General features: G+C 36.8%; 1 protein-coding gene across 4 annotated transcripts in view; it reads left to right on the forward strand.

The window, feature by feature from the left end:
* LOC145992123 (carboxypeptidase D-like) overlaps nt 1–21062 on the forward strand; it is a 117154-nt gene that overhangs the window by 82841 nt on the left and 13251 nt on the right. For 3 of the 4 annotated variants that reach the window (XM_083128374.1, XM_083128372.1, XM_083128375.1), the window contains exons 3-9: nt 2334–2467; nt 3340–3476; nt 4636–4823; nt 11084–11266; nt 12708–12826; nt 13233–13409; nt 13992–14084. In XM_083128374.1, coding sequence (XP_082984500.1) covers nt 2334–2467; nt 3340–3476; nt 4636–4823; nt 11084–11266; nt 12708–12826; nt 13233–13409; nt 13992–14084 — 1031 coding nt within the window. The remainder of the gene's footprint in view (nt 1–2333; nt 2468–3339; nt 3477–4635; nt 4824–11083; nt 11267–12707; nt 12827–13232; nt 13410–13991; nt 14085–21062) is intronic. The other variant, XM_083128373.1, reaches the window with a different exon arrangement.

Consider the following 21062-nt stretch of genomic DNA (forward strand, 5'->3'; position numbering starts at 1 on the left):
TGTAAACCAAGAGCGTGTTAATTTCGTAGTGTGCGCAAGAGTGGTATTCTTGGTTACTTGCCGTTACTTGTTTGTGTTATTGCAGTGTGTATGTGTGTGTTGTGTCAGTGAGACGATTCGAATGCCAGCCGCAAGGTTCACGTTAGAACAAAGAATTCTTATGTATGACACGTGAAAACAGACTCGTGTCGAGACGTGTGTAGGCAATTTGTACAGAAATTCCTAGGCGTTTCACCTCCACATAGAGATACAGTTAGACATCTTGTCCTTAAATTACGAGAAACTGGATCGTTAAATTTTAAAACACCTAAGCAAAAACGACGGATTCTAACCGAAGCAAAACTCGATGAAATTGGTGCAGCGTTAGAACGTTCTCCAAACAAACCTCTACGCCGTGAGATGGACGTGTCAAAATCATCAGCACATACAGCTACTAAAATTAAAACCGTACCCTTATAACACAGGTTAGTGCTCGTTTTGCAATATTTATATGAATGTATGCATATGTCCATAAAAATAAGCGGGCATTACAGGCTGCAAATGTCGGCATCTCCGTCAGCGCCGCCCGCCACGCTTCTCCCGATCTCTCGGCTGAAGATCGAAATGGACGCACGGGTACTTTGAACCGATACCCTCACTGATACCGATACTAATAACGTTTCCCACCGAAACGTGAAGAAATTAACAATTAAAGTTGTTGAAAATATTGATTAACATTATAAACATCAATTTAGAAGTGTTTTCCTTTAAATCATTCAAAAATTATATCAGCATATTAGGATACAGTTTTTTCACACAATATTGGGCCTTCCGATGGCGTAGTGGTTACGTCGTCGCCTTGTAACCAAGAGGTCCCAGGTTCGATACCAGGTGGAGGCACATTGGACGGTGGTTCGGATCCCACTTTAGGTCCAGATTAGCCTATCTGCATAAAAGTGGAATTAAAACAACAACTCAAATTTTCACATAATATTGGTGCTAAATCAAAGGTAACCTCGAATTTTGCATAAGTTACAGGATATTTAAACTCCGCGAAAGTGTAACGTGACATTCTTGTGGGCCCGACGATTGGTCCAACGGCATCGGCCCAGCCCTAAAAAGTATAAAATAAACTCCCAACTTTTTTGGGACACCCTGTATAGCATATATGCTAGTTTCAGAGCAGAGCGGCGGAATCAGGCATTTATCCGTTTATACAACATTGATTTCTTCACACTTCGGCGTGGAACATGACTATGCCGACGTGACGTCTACCCATAATTCCCTTTTCCTGTCCAGTGTCCATCTTCATTATAAACCCCGTTGCAACGTGCACATTATTTTAACAAGCCATCCGACCGGTAACAACGGCGTTTGTTCGCTAATAGCATTGTTGTGTTCGCTTAATTGTTGATGCCTGGCTTTATGGTCCCATTAACGGCAAGGGGCGCTCCACTCGAGCTGATGTGTTAATACATTCACACACACAAACGCATGGCCATTCTAATGAATAATAAGTTCCCCTGTCGAGCGGGTGACGTCAGAGGTCGGAATAACGGTTGCAAGGTTCAAAGTCGGGACTGTCATCTACATTATTGCGAAAGAGAACAACGTTTTATAGCCTAAATAGATTGAAACTAACTGAAATGTCGAGAATAGGCTAAGTATAAGCTGAAATCGAAGATTTAGTATCACTCATTCTATCACATATATATTCGAAATTTTTAATATTTTTTAAAGTAAGTTGAAAATCTGATCTGATCTGGCCTGGAAACGGTGTCGCTAGTGTCGAATGTGTAAGTCATGTAGGAACAAGGGCACCTGCAGAGAGGGGCCAGGGGTGGTGGCATTTGTTACCCCCTCTCTCTCCGAGATATTGGGAAGAACTTCATATATTTCGAATAGCGAAATTGTAACGTGGAAAAATGGATAGCAGAGGCCATGAAAGACAGTAGATTAAATGGTCTTGGTGAAAATGTAAAAAAACACAAAGAACTGTTCAAGATGTTTATGGAAAGGAAGCAAGTCGAATCCAGTTTGTTTTAATGGTGGACTCAAGTCTGAACTTGACAACAACAACAAAGTACTTTCAATTCAATTTCAACTTTGCTTTGTAAAATAATAAAATATGAGTTTTTATGACTAAAGGGCAAGATAAAACCTTACTCTGGGGGAGTGCCTTGCTCAGTTTGGGAAAAGGTGGCGGTGGGATACAACATGGAGTTGCTTTCATGAAGCATTTTGTAAAAACTATATTCTGTGTACGGTACGTCGCGGTAATACTAACCGTGGGGTAAAAGAGCTTGTGCTGACTAGCTTATAGAGAACTAACAATGTATTTTCTTTTCTTTCAGGTCGAGACTTGTGGGTGATGGTGGTGTCGGCCTCCCCATACGAGCACATGATAGGGAAGCCCGATGTGAAGTATGTGGCCAACATGCACGGCAACGAGGCAGTTGGGAGGGAAATGATGGTCCACCTCATCCACGTGAGTTTCTTTTGCTGTTTGTTGATTTCAGTTCGGTTGTTTAGTTTTTGTTCAGCGCCCGTGATCAGATGTGTGGGCTTCCCCAGTTGAATAATATGAGATTACTGCATTACCGGAATGGATATATAAGCTCTAGTTGACTGAAGGGAACTTATAATATTTCCCCAGCTTCTTCCCAAACACTTTCTCATGCATTTATGGAAAACCTCACCGGTTGTATGCCGACCTTCGCGGCGAAGTGGTTAGCACAGCACGCTACGATGCCGGAGGTCCCGGGTTCGAATCCCGGGCAAGACATGTGTGCTTGTGTTTGTTCTCAATGAGAAAATATAGAATTGAGTAAAACTCAGATGCAGGAATCATAGAAAGATAATGATGGGAATTACCGCTTTATGGTTTTCCTATACATATGACAATGCTGTCGCCTTGTAATCAAGGGGTCCCGGGTTTGATCCCCAGTGAAGGCACGCAGTGCTTTGGCTCGCATTTAAAAACTATCCAGTCTCAACCAGCCTATAAGAGCATAAAATGGACTTCAAACTAGCTTTATTTTACATGCATTTCGGACACATGTTTATGGGAACTTTACCCATTACCGTAATGGTTAGAACTTACATGATAGTCTCAAAATTTAGCATTTGAATAAATTAAATTTAAATGTTACATTTAAAATCATGCTCAAAATGTTAACAAATTTCTAAAAACTTATGTCTAAGTTCTAAATATTCACTTTTCAGAGTACATAACACGCTGTGATGATTTTGTAAGGTAAAATGATTGATTGAGTTCGTGTTTTAAGTCCAGTTTCCACTGCGAAGCCCTCGTAAGGTAAAATAAATAACTCATGTGCTTTCGTTCTTTTTACTCCACAGTACTTGGTAACGAGCTACAGTACGGATCCATATGTGAAGTGGTTGCTGGACAATACTAGGATACACATCCTACCCAGCATGAACCCTGATGGCTTCGAGGTTGCGAGGGAAGGCGCTTGCGACGGAGGGCAGGGAAGGTGAGCCCCCAATTTCTTCTGTTGTTCACCTTCACGTTCCATTCTCTTCAAAAATCTATTCTGAACATATTTTTCCTTTCGTACCTCTCAAAAGTCTTTGCAAACGTTACCACGGTGTTTATTTTGTGAACTTTGATATACGTATATTTAAAAACATGTTCCTTCTGTGTCATAAGACAAACTACTTCGAGGAAGAGAGAGAAGAGAGAGAAAAAAGTTTTAAATGTTTGATACATACAAAATTAGCCTTCCTGGGAGGATTATATATTGCTCTAAATTGCCCTAAAATAATGGTTAGCACATATGTTGGCTAGACTGCACAATCGACCCTTGTTTTTTTACCGTTTGAAAGTTAAAAAAATATTGTGCGCTAATAGTACGTATTTAACACTTCGAATTGCCGCTGTGCATTTCTCAATTTGAAGTTACATTTCTATGAAATAATAAAAATAATACTACTACATTACTTGCCAGCTGGTTTCCTTGAACCTAATCCATGTTGTAAACACACAGTATTGCCAGGTCGAATTTTGGTTTTCAATGGGAATATATATGCGAATTTCCACTAGGATTCAACTTTTTTTAAATCATATTTTTAATCGTATTTTTTTCGTTTTCATTCAAAGGAACTCTATAGAAAAAGGCGGGGCCGCGGTAGTGGTGGGGGGCGGTAGGTCAATTACCCCAGGGGCGGAGCCCGGAATGGGGGGAGGCAATTAATACTACTTTTTTTCCACTTCCAATTGTTTCCTCACATTAAATTTTACATTTCTGGAATCCTTGATTCATACCCTTTCCAACGATGTATCAAACATATTTCTATTAAGAAGGGTCGATTCGACATCCTTACCCATATGTTTGCCATTTAAAGCTAAAATCAAAATATCAATATTTCAACGTTTTTTTTTTTGTTGTTTTTTTTATTGGGAGATGTTCTCTATTCACCACCGAAGACACAATCTAATCTGTAGGTTTTTACATCTTTTATAACATTATGTAAAAATTAGTTGAAGAGTTTTCTTAAAGGCCTACTTTATATTTATTTAAAAGTCCAACTTCATATTTTTGAAGCCTATTTTATGTGGTTAAGCCTTAAGTTTTGGAAAATTCACTTGGAGTTGATATGTGGAAATGAGATTTTCTAATCTCTGTCTTTCAGGTACAATGCAAGGGGTTTCGACCTGAACAGAAACTTCCCCGACTACTTCAAGCAGAACAACAAGAGGGCTCAACCAGAGACAGAGGCTGTGAAAGAGTGGATATCCAAGATACAGTTCGTTTTATCCGGGAACCTGCACGGTGGTGCCCTCGTTGCCAGTTATCCATTCGACAACACGCCGAATTCCAGTAAGTAGTGTCCATCTTCTTTGTATAATACCATGTTGAAGTGTTGCCAGTTGCTGTGAGGAAACCTTTGAAGAAGAAAGAACATCATTTCAGGAAATGAATTACACGTGAAATGTGAGGTTTAAATGCTACATTCATGCATATAATATTGATTTCCTGTAATGTTAGATGTAATATCCATTTCAACGAGTTGGATCAGCGGACGAGTTCTCTCGGCAAAGAAAAATTGAAGTTCTGTCCACCATGTTATGAGCGCCCCCCCCCCCCCCCACAAAAAAATCCACATAAGTAAATGTTAACGTGAATCTATGGCAGAAAAAACAAAATTACGTTGCCGTGGTGGACAAATGTAAGTCTACTTTATTTATATTGTTAAAATGTCTGAAATACCAACACTCGAAATTTCTGACAACCTGGTCTGGTAACACTAGTGACCTTCGGATAAATGAAATAAACTATGTTCGCAAAAGGTGGTACGTGATTGCAAAGTATACACTAACCTTAAACATCCTTGTTTACACAATCGTCACAGTAGATTGATCAATTGTTCTTCCAGTTTGAGGTATTGCAAACTTCAACATTGTGTAACAATCGAATGATCATTCTTGAATTCAAAGGGCAAAATTTGTTTCCTTACATAATTGGAACATACCGAATAAGGAATAGGCAAACTTTTAAGTTTTACACTTTTGGAACAAAGTAAAATATTATTATGTTATCTTCGTAATAAATATTAAGTCCATTTATACTCGTTTGTAAAGCGTGTGCGAGAAAACATAAATTCCCAAATCAAATTTACTGGAGTTCCTTTTTCTTCACTAAATTATACTGAATTTTTATCCATAAGTGTAATGATTCTTATTCCATTAATTTGCACAAACCATGGTGACCTTTTACAAAAGAAAGTTCCTTGAAATGATTCTAATCAAAAAATAATTATTTGTCGATAGATAATCCAGATTTATTTAGTGATTGATAAACTCTGGTCCTATCTAAAGAATTTTTTTAAAAAAAAAATACCCCCCCCTTGTTCTATTTCCTTATGTTACAATACCTACATCACAATGCTTTCTTATATTCTATATGAATATTCTTATATTTCACACAAGTGTAGATTGTGTAATAGAAATAGTAAGTTCAACGTTATATTTAAGTTTGTTATTTGTCAGACTTTCGATAAGCTTTTTGTGTAACAGTTCATAAATTTGCAACATGTTTATTTTCACTCTGCATTTTCTAATGTTCACTTTTCTCTCCTAATTACTTGCTTGACGAAGGAATTTGCCAAACATCACCTCTGTGTGCAGGTATTGTCAAATGTTATATAATAGCTTGATAGTGAATTAGCAAAATTTATTTTTATTCTTGTACTCCGGCTTCTAAAACCTGATATTTGCGTGTGGCTGTCCTTGGAATCAATATTGTCTGTTTGTTACTTTTCATCTAATACATACAATACAAAGTAATGTACAGTAGGAATGGTGTAGCGAATCAACAAGATATAGTGCAGGGTAATTGCTTGAAGAGAGATGACGTCTTAATTGATTCCGAGCACAAACAACCGCCAAGAAGACAAGAAGAGAAAGTTGTGCCAAGAATGGTGTGAAACAGGGCGACTGCTGTCGGATTATTATGGATACTACAGTTTAGACTCCAATTAAAAATTAAACAGTAGACCTACATAAAAACAAATTACTTGCATCAAAATTTACGTTATTCAATTCTGTGATAAGATGCGGTAACTAAATTTTTTCGAGTAGCCTATACCTTCTATTTTTTTTATCGTCGTGAGAACAAAAAAGTGCCCTTTTTAGTACCGCAAACGACCGCTCTCTTTGAATTTCTATAAATAAAAAACTTGTAGTTCGATCGTCATAAAATTTAATTACGGTGCAGGCAGAAAGGTTCTAAACACAATTCTTAATTTTCAGCTTTTTGAAATTGTTGGAAAAAACAGTTCTTATCAATTTTGTGAAAAAACTTTTTCTTAGTATTGTGTGTCCTACAAATACGAATTGGTCTTGTTTTCAAGCTCTTTGCATCTATTTTTAAAATCCATTATCATTGTCAATTCACATTGCGAAACCGATTTTATACAGACTTTTATTCAGCGGAGTAAAGATGTACGTGAAACGTGGCAACACCGCACATAGCGATGTCCGTTGAACCGTGGTAACTGCGGGCTGGCACTGCGTGTCAGTAGCCTACGTACATTGTTGCCACGTTCGACATACATGACACATCTGTAATAAAAATCTGCATAAAATCTGTTTCGCAATGTTCCAAGAACTCTGAAACTGTTAGAGATACAAAGATAAAACTAGGCAATTCATTCAGGTTGTGGAAATTTCGTCGATTAATTCATGTTGTATCTCTCCATCATGCTGCTCCTGTATTTTGCCAGGAATCTAAATAGTTCATCAGCTAATCCGTACAGTGGCGGATTAACAACTTCCTTTGTAGGGGGGCGGAGAGACCATTTTTTTCCTTACCTCGCCAAGTTCATTGTAGTTATGGACTACTTCTTCGGGGTGATCACTTAACTTTAGACGTCAGAAAAGGGAATCGCAATTTATTCTTGTGTATTGATTGTATGTTTTAGATGCTTGAACTGGAGGCGATCACTCCTTCCGCTCTCACGTTTAATCTTACCATGAATCCTTGAAGGTAGGCAACCAAACTTACAGAACGAATTGGCACATTGCATACTTTTCCTCTCTTGCTATTTCTTAACTGTTTATTGTGGATAAAACTGAAATGACATAAAAAGAGGCGGAGATGTCGAAGAAAGCGAATGAAGTAAAGGTCTTGGGGCCACTGGCATGCCCAGAGGGGGTTCGTGGGGCTATAGCCTCTCCTCGGTCTGGGTTTCCTCTGAAAATAAGGCAGAAGCGTGAAATTTTTTTTTTAATATGATGCATTTGGCCGCTAAAAATAAAAATAATCTTCCTTAGAGGCATGACCTCTGTGTCTGCAAGGATTTCCAGAAAACATTCTGTGTCAGAAGTATCGCCCTGGGAGTTTTCCATTAGCCATTATGCTGACCTCCGTGGCGGAGTTGTTAGCACAGCGCGTTGGGACACCAGGGATCCTGGATTCGAATCCCGGTCTGTGCATGGGTGTTCTTTGTGGGTGACCCCTCATCAATTCCATCATATCACCCATTCTTATCGTCGCGATTAGCCCAAATAGGCAGAAAAGTGACGTCAAATAACCTTATTCAATCAATCATTCTGTTAGCCATTATCATTGACTTGGAAATTGTATGGGATACAAGTCCGTGTGTGCAGTGCGCATTTAGTTAGGAAACCTTGTGAGTTTTAATGAGTGAACAGAAAGATTGGGCTGGACGTCCCACATGCATTTTAAAATTTTCTTAAAATGAAACAATAGTTTAAATATCTGGAATATATCTAGACCGACAAGGGATATGAGTCAGTGACCAACTCATGACTTCGCCATTAAAGCTTGAGTATCCATTTAATTTGATCATCGGTCAGTCTAGTCGTTGCTATTAGTCGAAAAGCCACGCAAAATACACAGAAATAAATGAACACAGGAATGAGAAAATCAACACGAGGTAAATTTGAAGATAGAAGAGGGAAGGGTGCAAACGATTGCCGAGAAAGAATGGTAGTATTAGAAAAGAAAGGAAAGAAGACAAGAGGAAGTTTGAGCGTTAAGAGAGGGGAAGTGAGTACATGTTTGTGAACTTGTAGGCACATAATGACCTGTATTTATACCTACCCACCCCAATTTACCAATGTACACAGCTCCTGCCCACTCGGTCAAAATGTTCGCGATGCGCTGGAAGTGTAGGATGAACAGATATAAAGTATTTCGCTGTCACGAATCATGGAGGTACCCGTATTCACGTTGCACAAGTGCAATGACGTATCTAATTTATCTGGCGCTGAATGAGTCTGCTTTGGACTCCAGGAATGACAATCGGTGGAAAATAACTGTACAATGTTTCAAATATCGTCGTTTCGCTTATGTAAGGACGTTTCAAGGCATGTAACGATTAAGCACAAGCACTCTTTCCATGCATCTTGCTTGAATTACCTTTTATTGGATACGAGTAAAAGCTTCTTACAAATTTACGAAGAGGCTTTTACTTCCAAACCTTTGTAAAAGATAGAATAAATGGAACGGCGTTCCCGTGGGATATAAGTTGCCTCTCAAGCCAGACTTGCTATTCTCGAATGTCTTTGGGACCTATATCTGAAAAAGGAGCCTGTTTTGCAAAAGAGGACGAGGCTTTTCCCAGAGGGCGTTACGGCAAAAGCGGTTAGAATGTTCGCATGTGGAAGTTGAAACAAAGATATTTACGTGGTTCCATCTGGAACTGTTATTCCTCAATCATCGTGAATTCAACAGGCCGCTCATATCTATGTGAAACTGCCCAAAATATCGAATGGTGCAGGGGTGTCCCTTTGAGTAGTGCCAAAACCTTATTTCTGATTACATAAGCGTGGCTATTTGTTTTAATAAGAGTTGGATTCGAGTAGACAGAACATTATGGAATCTACTGCTGCATAACATAGCAAGTACATGCAAAATCATGTAGCAATTTAAGCTAAGAGATTACTGTTATTTTTATGTAATTGTGAAGATATTAAATAAACACATAACCTACAATAAACTTATTCTTCAACAGTAATACTTGAATATTTAAAAAATAAGGCTATTATTTTGTATAATTAAAACCGTAAATATACAATAACATGATCATGTTTTATATTGGAGGAAGGTGGAAGGTAGGGGGACCAGGGCAGAAATGGAGGGCAAAAATCTTCCCTGGCGAGCCCAAAATTTGCAGAAAATCAATGTAAAATAACAAATTACGAAATTGGCATCTCTAATCTGTAGAAATTATCAAGTTATTGTAGCCTACGGGTTTTACATGTGCTTTCTTAAGTCACACTTTTAGGTTTGGAATCGCAGGTAGACGTGATTATTTGTGCGAGTCCCTTCACAATTGTATTATTCATCCATTCATTCCCATCGTTGAAATTAACTCGCAGGTAGAAAAATGACTAGGAATAACAAAAAATCAATACAAAGTTCACTCTTCCATTTTTGTAAAGGTAAAGTGAAAAGGTAAAGTGCTCCCCTGTGCTTAGCACCACGCCATGAAGGCGTATAGGGGGTGTGGGGGTAACGCCGTGAGTGGGGGTGATGTGATCAGCATCACGCCCCTGACCGCCTTTACCCCCCAGGGTTTCCCCCAGGTACCCATGATATTCGACGCTGGGTGGGCGCCGGGGCCGCTTCCAACGTTAGAAAAGTTCCCGGATTTGAACCGGCCGGGGATCGAACCCGGGACCTTTAGCATGGTAGTCAGACCCACAAAGATAAATTGAGGTAGTAGATAATCTGTATGAAACATTTTTTAATTGTTTATTATTATTAGTTATTATATTATTAAGGTTCAATTATTTGTCTCCCCTCGCAAAAATCCTATCTTGTTTGATACCCTCCCCTAGAGTGCAAAATCATTGATAACTAGTGGGGAAGAAAGTTCTTCGTCTACAAACCCCCTCCCCCAAAAACATGTGTAAATTATACGATACATATTTGTAATGTTATTAAAAGTAAAAATAAATTACTCAATTAAAAATTTATTATTATTATTACTATTATTATTAATTACATAAAGGAAATGAATTTGTTACTTTTATACATATCAGATATTGCAAAGCAGCTAATTAATTTCTTTACTAACTGGTTAAAGATATTAATAAATTATGAAATAGTTCAAGTGGTTTTATTATGTGTAAGTTTTTGTTTAGTTTGTGCTTTATGATAAAAGATAAATCAATTAGATTTCATAGTTATTATTTTCTTGCATTCTTGTTTTACTTTTTATTGTGCGTATTGATGTAGATTTCTTAATGATCTCTTGCGAGAGAAAGCATTCAATGCTCACAACTACACTAACTTGTATGTGTTTCCGATTTTATTCTTAGTAAAGTATATTTGAAATTAAAAGTAATTGCTTATCTTTTGTTTAAAACAAAAACTTCCCCCCTGGAAATTTTTGGTGGAGGGATTTTGCACCCTGCCCTCCCCTCTGACACTATGAACAAATGATAAGGGTTTTTACAATGCAGTGTGTTGGCTTTAGAAAACTCTTCACAGTTAGAAAAGCAATTGAGTTTGGGGGAGGGAGATGCTTTCCAAGCAAAATGTAAACTACATTACTTAGTTCTTATCTTTGATTAGTTACTTATGTTACTTTGTTTTTCTTTCTTTTGGCCCAGTTTTCCAAAGTTATGCTTCCTCTCCTTCACTTACACCGGATGATGATGTATTCAAGCACCTGGCCAAAACATTCTCATTGAACCATGGTACAATGCATCGAGGAACGCCATGCAAAACTGGTACCCCATCATTCAAAAATGGAATTACTAATGGTGCTGCTTGGTATCCACTTACTGGTAAGTGCGTGTGTGTGTGTGTGTGTGTGTGTGTATACACAGTATAACATATATGACTTGTTTGTTAAAGAAGTTTGTGATAGCTGTATTGCTGAAGAAGTAGGGAATTGAAAGAAATGAACAGAAATTTGTTTTGTCGTATTTTCTAGTGACATGCTTCAAATTATCAAACAGAAAAAGGTAGGGGGGAGAGAAAGAAAATGAAAATTGAATCATTGTATAAAGTTACAGAAAGTACATAGTCTGGCCATAAATACTGTTACAAACTTTTGGCTTGGACTGTACATCCGGTAGTCAGGCTCATGAGGCACCAGCAGCTAAACATAGTACCAAGTTATTTAAATGTGCCTTCTTTTTTTTTCAAAACTGTCTTGGAGTTACGCCACATGTGCTCTGAACCTCTCGTATGTCATAGCTTGTCAATACAAATCTGAAAAAAAATATGTACTACACACCTATTATTTCTCGACTTAATTTGAAATATGACCCTTATATTACTTATCTTGTAATATGATTTCAGTTAATTTTTGAGCCGACCTCCATTGCAGACTGGTTATCATAACTAGACCTTGAATTTTAGGTTTTTAACCTATTTTTTCCTTTACAGGTATGTAAGAAATAATAAGTTATGTCAGCGTTCGTTAAACAACTGATGAAGTTATATAGTACCTAAAAAACCTATTTTGCTTTTTACAACCTATTCTAGGTTTATGCACCTAAATCAAGCCCTTTTTTTAGGTTTCTATATATTTTTAAAGGTTTTACATGATTTTTATGTCACACAGAGGCATTTGCTTTGTTTGCTCACGAAAAAATTCAATGACGAACATGTTTTGAAACATACTCCCATCGATTTCCCTTCGTCCAAGTCCATGGTGATTTTTCAAAGCTCTAAATGTCTGGTGCCACTGTTACCTGTACATTCCAAAGTGGTCTGATCTGTGTGGCCTTTCTCACTTTCACGTCACTTCGGTGCTTTGTAACATTTACGCCTTGCAAACTAACATTTCAGCATTGAAGTTTGCACCACTGACTATGCTTTTGTTGAAAGATAATTTTCAGGATATAAGATGAACCTCGCAGACAAAATTGCGGAGTTTGACTGTGGATAACATGAAAAAAGATTGTTGCCTAACTATACAGCAAAGAGTGGATTTTAATAGCAAATTTCCAATGGTAAGTTCTGCCATCCCCACAGGGTTAGGCAACACACTTAACGATATGCAAGATAGTGCGTATTTCAGGATATAGGTGTCCCATTTTCATTGCCGGTGACTTTACCTAATCAGCATTTTTCAGGAATTTTGAACTATTTTAAGTTTTTTTTAAATCTACTTCACGATTTCTAGCACCTGTTTAAGAATTTTTAGAGCCTATTTTAGGATTTTTAGGATTAACAAAAGTCAAATCAAATCACTGAATTTTGTTCATATAATTTCAGGTGGCATGCAGGATTTCAATTATGTATGGTACGGTTGCATGGAGGTGACCATTGAAATGTCTTGCTGCAAGTATCCACCAGCATCTGAGCTGCCAAAATTCTGGGAGGATAACCGAGTGGTAAGTAAAACCTGAAAATTAATATTTAAAAGTTAACAAGTTAATTGTGTCCATACGATCAGTCGCATGCTTTCTTTTTTATGGTACATATGCGAAAACTAACGCAAACTAAATTGGAAATACCCTGCAAAGAATGGAACTTGTTTCATCTTCTTCCAGTTCAGACGTCACCCTTGCAATTCTTCCGGAATTTTCTATATTTTCTCGAACACACGGCTTTATCAAACAAATGGTTTGCTTGTGAGTTGTCTCTGCCAATCCAGAATTGGAAAAATTTTTGCCGTGTCCAGTAATCAAATAATATGAGTTGAGTAACAAATATACTGCGTACCAGGCTTGAGGTTCCTTTTTTTTTCCTGTGAATCTGCTAGCATTTGTTTTACCTAATTAATATTTTAATTTTCAGGCATTAGTCAAATTCTTGGCTGAAGCTCATAGAGGAGTTTATGGATTCGTCATGGATGAAAATGGCAACCCAATCGAAAAGGCATCCCTCAAAATCAAGGGCCGAGATGTTGGCTTCCAAACCACCAAATATGGAGAATTCTGGAGGGTTTTACTTCCAGGAGTGTTCAAATTGGAGGTGAATGCAATTCTAGCTTAGTGTAAAGAAATGTTTATTTCAGTGATTATTGTTCTTATTGTTGTTATATATTACTCATTGTTGTAGTCATATATTACTCATATCACATTCACATACAGCTAAGGCCCACCTTACATCCTTTATTTTTGCACTTTTTCACCTTTTAGTTGGCACATTCTTTTTATATTATAATACCAATGTTGATTTATTTCATTACGTTTAAATTTTTGCAGCCTTACTAATGGCAAATTTTACATTACTTTTACCATCACTTTCGATTCATTGCAATGATGAGGGATGATGATTGCATGAAATGTATGAAACAGGCACCTGATTATTTATTTGCATTCTATTAATCTAGTACATTTTAAAATGAATTCTGCTTGTTTCAGTTTGTCATGTCACTTCAGGACAACAGGTTGCATTTATTTCTGTAAGTTTGTTCCCAATTGATAGTTGACAAAGCGTTGCATGTGGCTTGCCACTTTCACTTTGATCTGAAAGTTCCCCAAAGGCATGCAGTACTTTTTAAGCCAATTAAATTATTTCAAAGTGTCACAATTTATGGCATTTATTTTGTAGGTGTATGCTGATGGATATTCTCCACGGGAAATGGATTTCATGGTAGTTGAATCTCCTGCTACACTACTGAACGTCACACTACATCAACACAAGGTAGGTGACAGTTACGCTATCAGGCACTCTGAATCGAGGCAAGCTTGGAACGACCACAGACACAGCACAGCTGATGAATCTGACACTGACTCTGGGTATGGTAGCGGTGGTGGTGGTGCTGGTAGACAAAATAGTGGGGGCAGCTTTGGTGATTATGGTTCTGGTGTAAATAGAGTGATAGGTGGCGATAGAGGTGACATTGGTGACGGTGGGGAAGAAGAGTTTTCCAGCGACGCCGTAAAAAATTGGCAGGCTAAAAACAGCCAAGAGCCATCTAAAGGTGGAAGTGAAAAGTACGGAAGGCACGTGGAACCGTACACGTTCTACGATCCAAGTGCTCATGTGGTGACTTTAGCTCCAAACACAGCCAACACGGTTTATCTAAGGACAAGCTACATGAACGGGAAAATATTGGACAAATCACTAGTCTCCCATGCCTTTTGCAAAGTCCTTATCAATTCCCAGATTATAATTTTTAGCTTGGCGACTGTACTTGCACAGTTTATGGCTTATTGCTCTATATTATAGTGCGATTTAGATTGCACACAGTCAGCATTTAGTAAGTGAGAAAGATCTCTAAATTTGCTTAAGAATATAAACAGTGATGCATTGTTTTTTGTTTTTTTTTTCAACAGTAGTAAAATGCAAACTTTTGAGTGCAGCAACAGAATGGGGAGTGTCATTATGGGAAGCCCTCAATTTCAAAACAGAAAGAGTTATCGTTATTTTACAGTAACCAAAATTCAATGGGGTGCAATTTTATCATCTAAATACAGTGGAAAACCAATTTTATATTCCTCTGTGTTACACTTTCCCGGATTTTACATTTCCTGCATTTTAAGTTCTTTCACCTCGGTCCCATGAAACATGTGAGATTGAGGTTTTACTGTAATTTTATATTCAAGCAGTTATTCCTACTGTCGTCTGAATTTACATATGGGGTATCCGAGACAGTGTTTACTAGCAAGAGTATTATTAATAATAATAATAATAATTCCAAAGAGTGAACGTAGCAAATAAAAGTATAAAATAGCTTATTGCCTTAAAATATAAAAATTTTCTAACTTCTTCAATTCATATTTTTATTAGTAATGCCATGAATCAAGCCTTGGGTATTTTTATTATTTCACAACTGTCTGCTTATGTATACTATTTTTCAAAGAAGAATGCAGAAAACTTGATTTCTGTATGATATTATCTACGATTCCTGGCTTAACTTTTTGCAGTTCCAAGTAAATAGTCCACTGAGAAACAAATTACATATGCATTCCTTCTTTGCTTACACTCTGGTATCATCACACCCACTGCCATCTATGGACCAAATTATAAACTAATAGACAAAGATAGTTTCATAATGAAATTTATCTTTTTTTAGTGTGTGTGTAAAATAAAATTTAGAGTATGCATAACACTATCATATTTTTGTACAATAGCATATTTTATTGTCAAAAACTAAAATATAAAATTACAATTAGAAAACTTAAATAGTACTATTTTACTGAAATTCTATATATTTCATTTGAATCAGCCATCTTGTAATTCACTAATAAAACATAGCATAGCCACAGAGGAATTTCAAAATAGAACATAGCAACTTACATAATTTGTTTCAATGTCAAGCTGAGAATATTTTAAAAATAAACTTAAAATAGGTTCATATTTTTTTTAATCAAAGCAAGTTCTTTTAATTATGACTCGACTGCCTCATTCTGTTGATGCACCCTGTATTTACAATGTGCATTGCTGCTGGAAGTATAAACCACTGCATGATGGAAATACTTCATTAGTGGAACTTATTTGTCAAAACACTTTTGCCTTACATCTTTCCTATGTGTTGAATTTCTGAATTTTTATTTATAAGCAGGGATCATGGAAGCATTTACAACAGGTGATTCACTAGCTTTTGCAATGCAAAGGTTAGATCATGAAACTCAAGTTTGCATTCCAGAGTAATTATTATTTTACTTAAATGTAGTTAAATTTTGATATCGTACTGCTCAAGAGATGAAGAAGAAATGTGCTTATATATAGCTGTGAGTTACCAGTAATAAATCATATCTGTTTTTCAATGTGTTGTCAGAAAAGGGCAATTTCCACTATGGTAAGATTCATTTCAACTTGATATCACATCAGCTATTTTGTGCTGACAATATCTCATTACATTAGATATTAGAGGAAATTCGTACATTGCACGTAGAAGTGTTAACTTGATCATGCTTATTTCCTTAGTTCAGAAACAAATGCATTTTATTTTGCATTGCAAATAAAACATTATCATCATCATCCTTCGCAGTTTCCTGCCTCTGACTGGGTTGGCATAGAAGTCAAGCCTTCTCCATTTTGTCCTGGTCTTCCACCACTCCTCTTTCCATGGTGTTCCAATCTTGTCCTTTTCTCCTAACACTCTCCGCTATCTGCTCTTTCCACCGACATCTTGGTCTCCCCCTTGGCCTTATTCCCACTCCTTGTGCATTGTAAGCTGTTACTGGTAGTTTTTCTGCATCCATCCTCTTCATGTGTCCGAACCATCTCATCTGCACCTGATCTATCTGTCCTGAAGCTTCACCATGCCCACTGTCTGTCGGATCTCCTCATTCCTTATTCTATTCCTTCTTGTCTTCCCAAATATAATCCTTAAAAATTTCATCTCCATGCCTGCATCTTTCTTTTCTCTCTCTCTGTCATTGTACAATAAAACATTATATGCTTGGAAAAATCATTCAGGAACATTTTTCTGGCAGAAATATCCAGTCACTTTTATGCTTCGTAGGAAGACTCAATGTCAGGGAAGAAATATTTAATTTTGCACCAGGAATATCCTTATGGATACATATTTTCTATAAAAAAACAAACAAAAAAAAACGTTGTGTATCTTGAAAAATCTCTGAATATTAGTAGCAATGGTCATTTGTTAGTGCTTTTACAGATAATTATTATAACACAACCTTTTGACAGAGCACCTCTTCTCTCGTCTTCAGGTGAACAAATTTCTTTTTGACGGAGATGGGGATTGGACCTACAACAGACCAGACAGATCTGATGTGCTACCCAACTATTATAGGGTGCCGTGTAGTAATTGGTTAGCACACTTAATCCCCAAGCAAAAATAAATTTGTTCACTTGGAGATTAGACAAGAGGGCTCTCTCAAAAAGTAGTGTTAAAGCACTAGACAGTGGATAATGTTCAATTAACATTACATGCTAATTGTGTATCCTCTCGGTACAAAATCAAGAAAACTGCAAAAGTAGTTTAGTATAAAATGGTCAGTTCAAACCCAGGATTTTTGCAAGGAGGAGGAGATAGATCTTAATTTTTTTAGCAATCTTAAATTTTGATATTTTTCTGCAATTCTTTTTTTTTTAAATAGAAATGCAAGGCCATAAGGCTTCAGTATGCTCTTGAAAATCGTGAAAAAAGTTAACACAATATCTTTATCTTATGACATGTATGTTTAGACACAGTTTTTTTAATATTTTAGCAATGCAGTGTTGTCAGGTATTCTCAAAGAAGTGCAATAAAATATCAGATGCCATAACTTTAGTTAATGAAGGCAGTGGTTTTCGAAATTAATCGAAAAAAACAATTCATTTCGCAATGCAGAAACACAAAAGTTTACTTGTGCACTACTGAGCTATATTTGGGCAATGTGCGAACTGCTAGATACATACAGTGGATGGGAAAAAATCAGTAAAGTCAGGGTTGGTTTAGTATTTCAATGAAGCAGGGTGCCACAGATTGGATTCAAGTCCTGTCATTTTTACTCAGTTTCTCAAAGTTTGAATTTTTTAAATGCACCAAAATATAATGTAATATACATTAGTCTCTCTCATGCCAATCAAACTAATTGGAAGTGACTAAATATTGCAACTATGCGTGTGTAACTTGAAGGTACTTGAATATTAGAACCTTCCGTTATTATTCTTCAAATATTTTAATACAAATTTACCTTCCAATATCCCTGCTAGCCCTTTTCAGAAAATTCATTATAGGATCTTACCCAAGAGAGAAAAATTAATACAATAAATATTTCGGTGAATTTTAATTGTAAAATCAATTAAAATAACATATTTTATACATATAACATCATCTCTCTTTAGACACAGAGAAGTTTGAAACCTTAATAATCAAAGAGTCGCATTATGTATGCATTGTTTGTAGTATAATTAAAGAAAGGTCATATTAGTACAAAAATGCCATTTATTCATATCATGTATATATAGATATAGCAAATGTAGAAAAATGCAGCTATTGCTACCCATAAATGTATTTCACAGCAAGATATGCTGGCATAACTTTGATACTTAAGCAATAATGCTCACCAACTTGAAGAGAGTGCATTTAAGCCATATTTTAAGTAGCAGCTAGAAAGTGTGTATGTATGTATGTGTGAGAGTATGGAAAATATTTTCTTGTTTTTGTATGTCAAATTGACGTGAGATTATATTTCATGCATAGGTAAGTTTATCATTAGTAAATAATAAAATCTTGCTGTGATTACAGCTATGTAAGTTGTCTGAATATTTTTCCCTACTGCACAGACAGGTGAAATTCACTGATTTTAAAACTTGATTTGCAGAAGTATTTTTTGTTTACTGCACAGTTTAGAATTTTAACTACTTTATTATTTGTGATCTTTAACTTGTAATTAATTAGGAACCTGGAAGATGAGACATTTGTTACTATTATGCAGTCATAACTTTCACCATTGCATTTCCTGTGAAATTTTAGCCTGAGTTGATCACATCACCCCCTTCCCATGTAAAAAATTTGAGTTGAATTCCATATGGTGGACATCGCTTGGAACACATCAATATGGTTCCCCCTAGGCCTAACCTGTTTCTACAATGACCATTTGTACCCAGCCTAACTCCTTTACATTTTATAGGGGGTGTTAAAGGACTTCTGAATCACCCTGTAGTATAGTTTTTTAAGTAGGAACATAGTGGAAACCAACAAAAAAATTAAAAACAGTATCTGTACCATTGGGCTGCTCATTAACGTTCAAAACACCCGTTAATATACTGAAAACGTGAAAAGAGTAGACTCATCGTTCAGCTACCGAAATCAGCATCAGTATAGTTCAGCAACAGAAAACATTTACACTGAATTTTAAAATTATCAACAATTTCATTGATAAATGTGTAAAATGCCATTGTTGACCGATGCTGACAAATGCAATTAACCCATTAACTGTGGCGGAGCTATATATAGACACTAAAAAATGGGCCCCTTTTTTTCAGAGCATCTATATATAAAGGGTGCATCATGGGAAACAGATGGTTTTCAAATGGGGATCTCGAAGCAGGGAGAGGGGGTAGAGATGAAAGTAAGGTGGCATTAAACTCGCTTGTCCATGCCGAGTGGGCTTGGCACGGGGTGTCAGCAAGAAGAAAGAAAGAGCATGTGTGACGTCAGCTGAAGCCAAAATAGCTTGCGGTGACCACCATGTTGGGTGGTGCAACCTGCCTGTTGCGTCCATTTGTTAACATTTAGCGAGAGGGAATTTCGTCGGGAAAAATAAGGCTGCTTGTTATTTTCCTTTATGTTTAAATTCTCAGAAACAAAAACACCAACAATAACTTTCTGCTCGGCGACATTCTGTCAAATTGAGACTGAGTGAAAGCACAGTACAGCAAATCTTACACAAGGATTTGAAATTCCATCTGTACAAACTTATGATCGTGCATAAGTTACCCAAAGAAGATTATCCATAACGTTCAGGCTTCGCCAGGAACATGCTCGCCATTTTTCAAACATGAAGACTAAATCCTTATGATGAGTGCAGCTGACATTGCGTTTACTGCTATCACCCCGTGCTGAGCCCAGTCAAGATGATCCAAACCGTGCCGAAAATGGCATGGCCGAGTGAGTCCAATGGCTGCGGTGGCTCAGTCGGTAACGCATATGACTACCATGCTAAAGGTCCCGGGTTCGATCCCTGGCCGGTTCAAATCCGGGAACTTTTCTAACGTTGGAAGCGGCCCCGGTGCCGACCCAGCGTCGAATGACATGGGTACCTGGGGGGAAAATAACAAAAAAATAACTGGCAAGTAAATTTTAATGAACAGCTGAAAATCATGTTGTTGACTTTGTTGTAACATGTTAAAGCACTTCTACTTTTACACAAATACTGAAATTTAGTTAACATCATTGTATATGAATGAAATTATGCACTCAAATGAAGATCTATATTCTTTTATGGTGGTGTGACTCACATTGAGTTGTCCCACAGATTTCACTAGTACGAAACTATTGAATCTCTTGAACCTCTTACTGGATTGCGAGAAGTAATAAAATATCTGAAACATGACTGGTCATTTAAAATAACATTCAAGTGCAAAAGTTATTTTTCAACCATTGTAAGTTTCCACCTGCCTGTGCATTATTCCACAAATGTGTGCCTCTTACATGTATATGTAGAGAATTAATAGTGTTTTGTTGTCCTAAACCATTGCCATAGTTAAAAATTATAAGTATTACTTATTAGCAGTGTTTGGAACATTTTTCTGATTGATTTTAATCAAGTTTTGATACTAAGCCATTACTGTTTTCCATTGCTGGCAATTTCTATGTACGTGGGACAATTATTCTGTAGATATTGATAAAAACCTTGATTGATACTTCTGGCTGATGGCAGTGTTCAAATTGAAAGGGAAGAGGGGGGAGGGAATCTCTTGATTTGTGAAAAAATTCTCACCCAAGGAGACAGGGAAAGAGGAAGAGTTTTCTCCCCTGTGAGAATACTGGTGTTACTATAGATAGTACAGCACCTTACTTTTAAAACTGAAAAATTATAATTAGTCTACAGACATCTGTTTTTTGCAAAGAAGAAAAATCCCCGAACAGTTGCACTAGAGTATTTCAAAAGTAGTGCAACCGTAACTTATTGATGATAACTTGAAAACCATACATGATATACGTATACACTGGGTTTTCTGCATCTTGAAACCTTGTCCCTTGGTATAATTTTGTCTACA

This window comes from Lepisma saccharinum, chromosome 9 (genome assembly GCF_977018435.1).
Source record: "Lepisma saccharinum chromosome 9, izLepSacc3.1, whole genome shotgun sequence".
NCBI lineage: Eukaryota > Metazoa > Arthropoda > Insecta > Zygentoma > Lepismatidae > Lepisma > Lepisma saccharinum.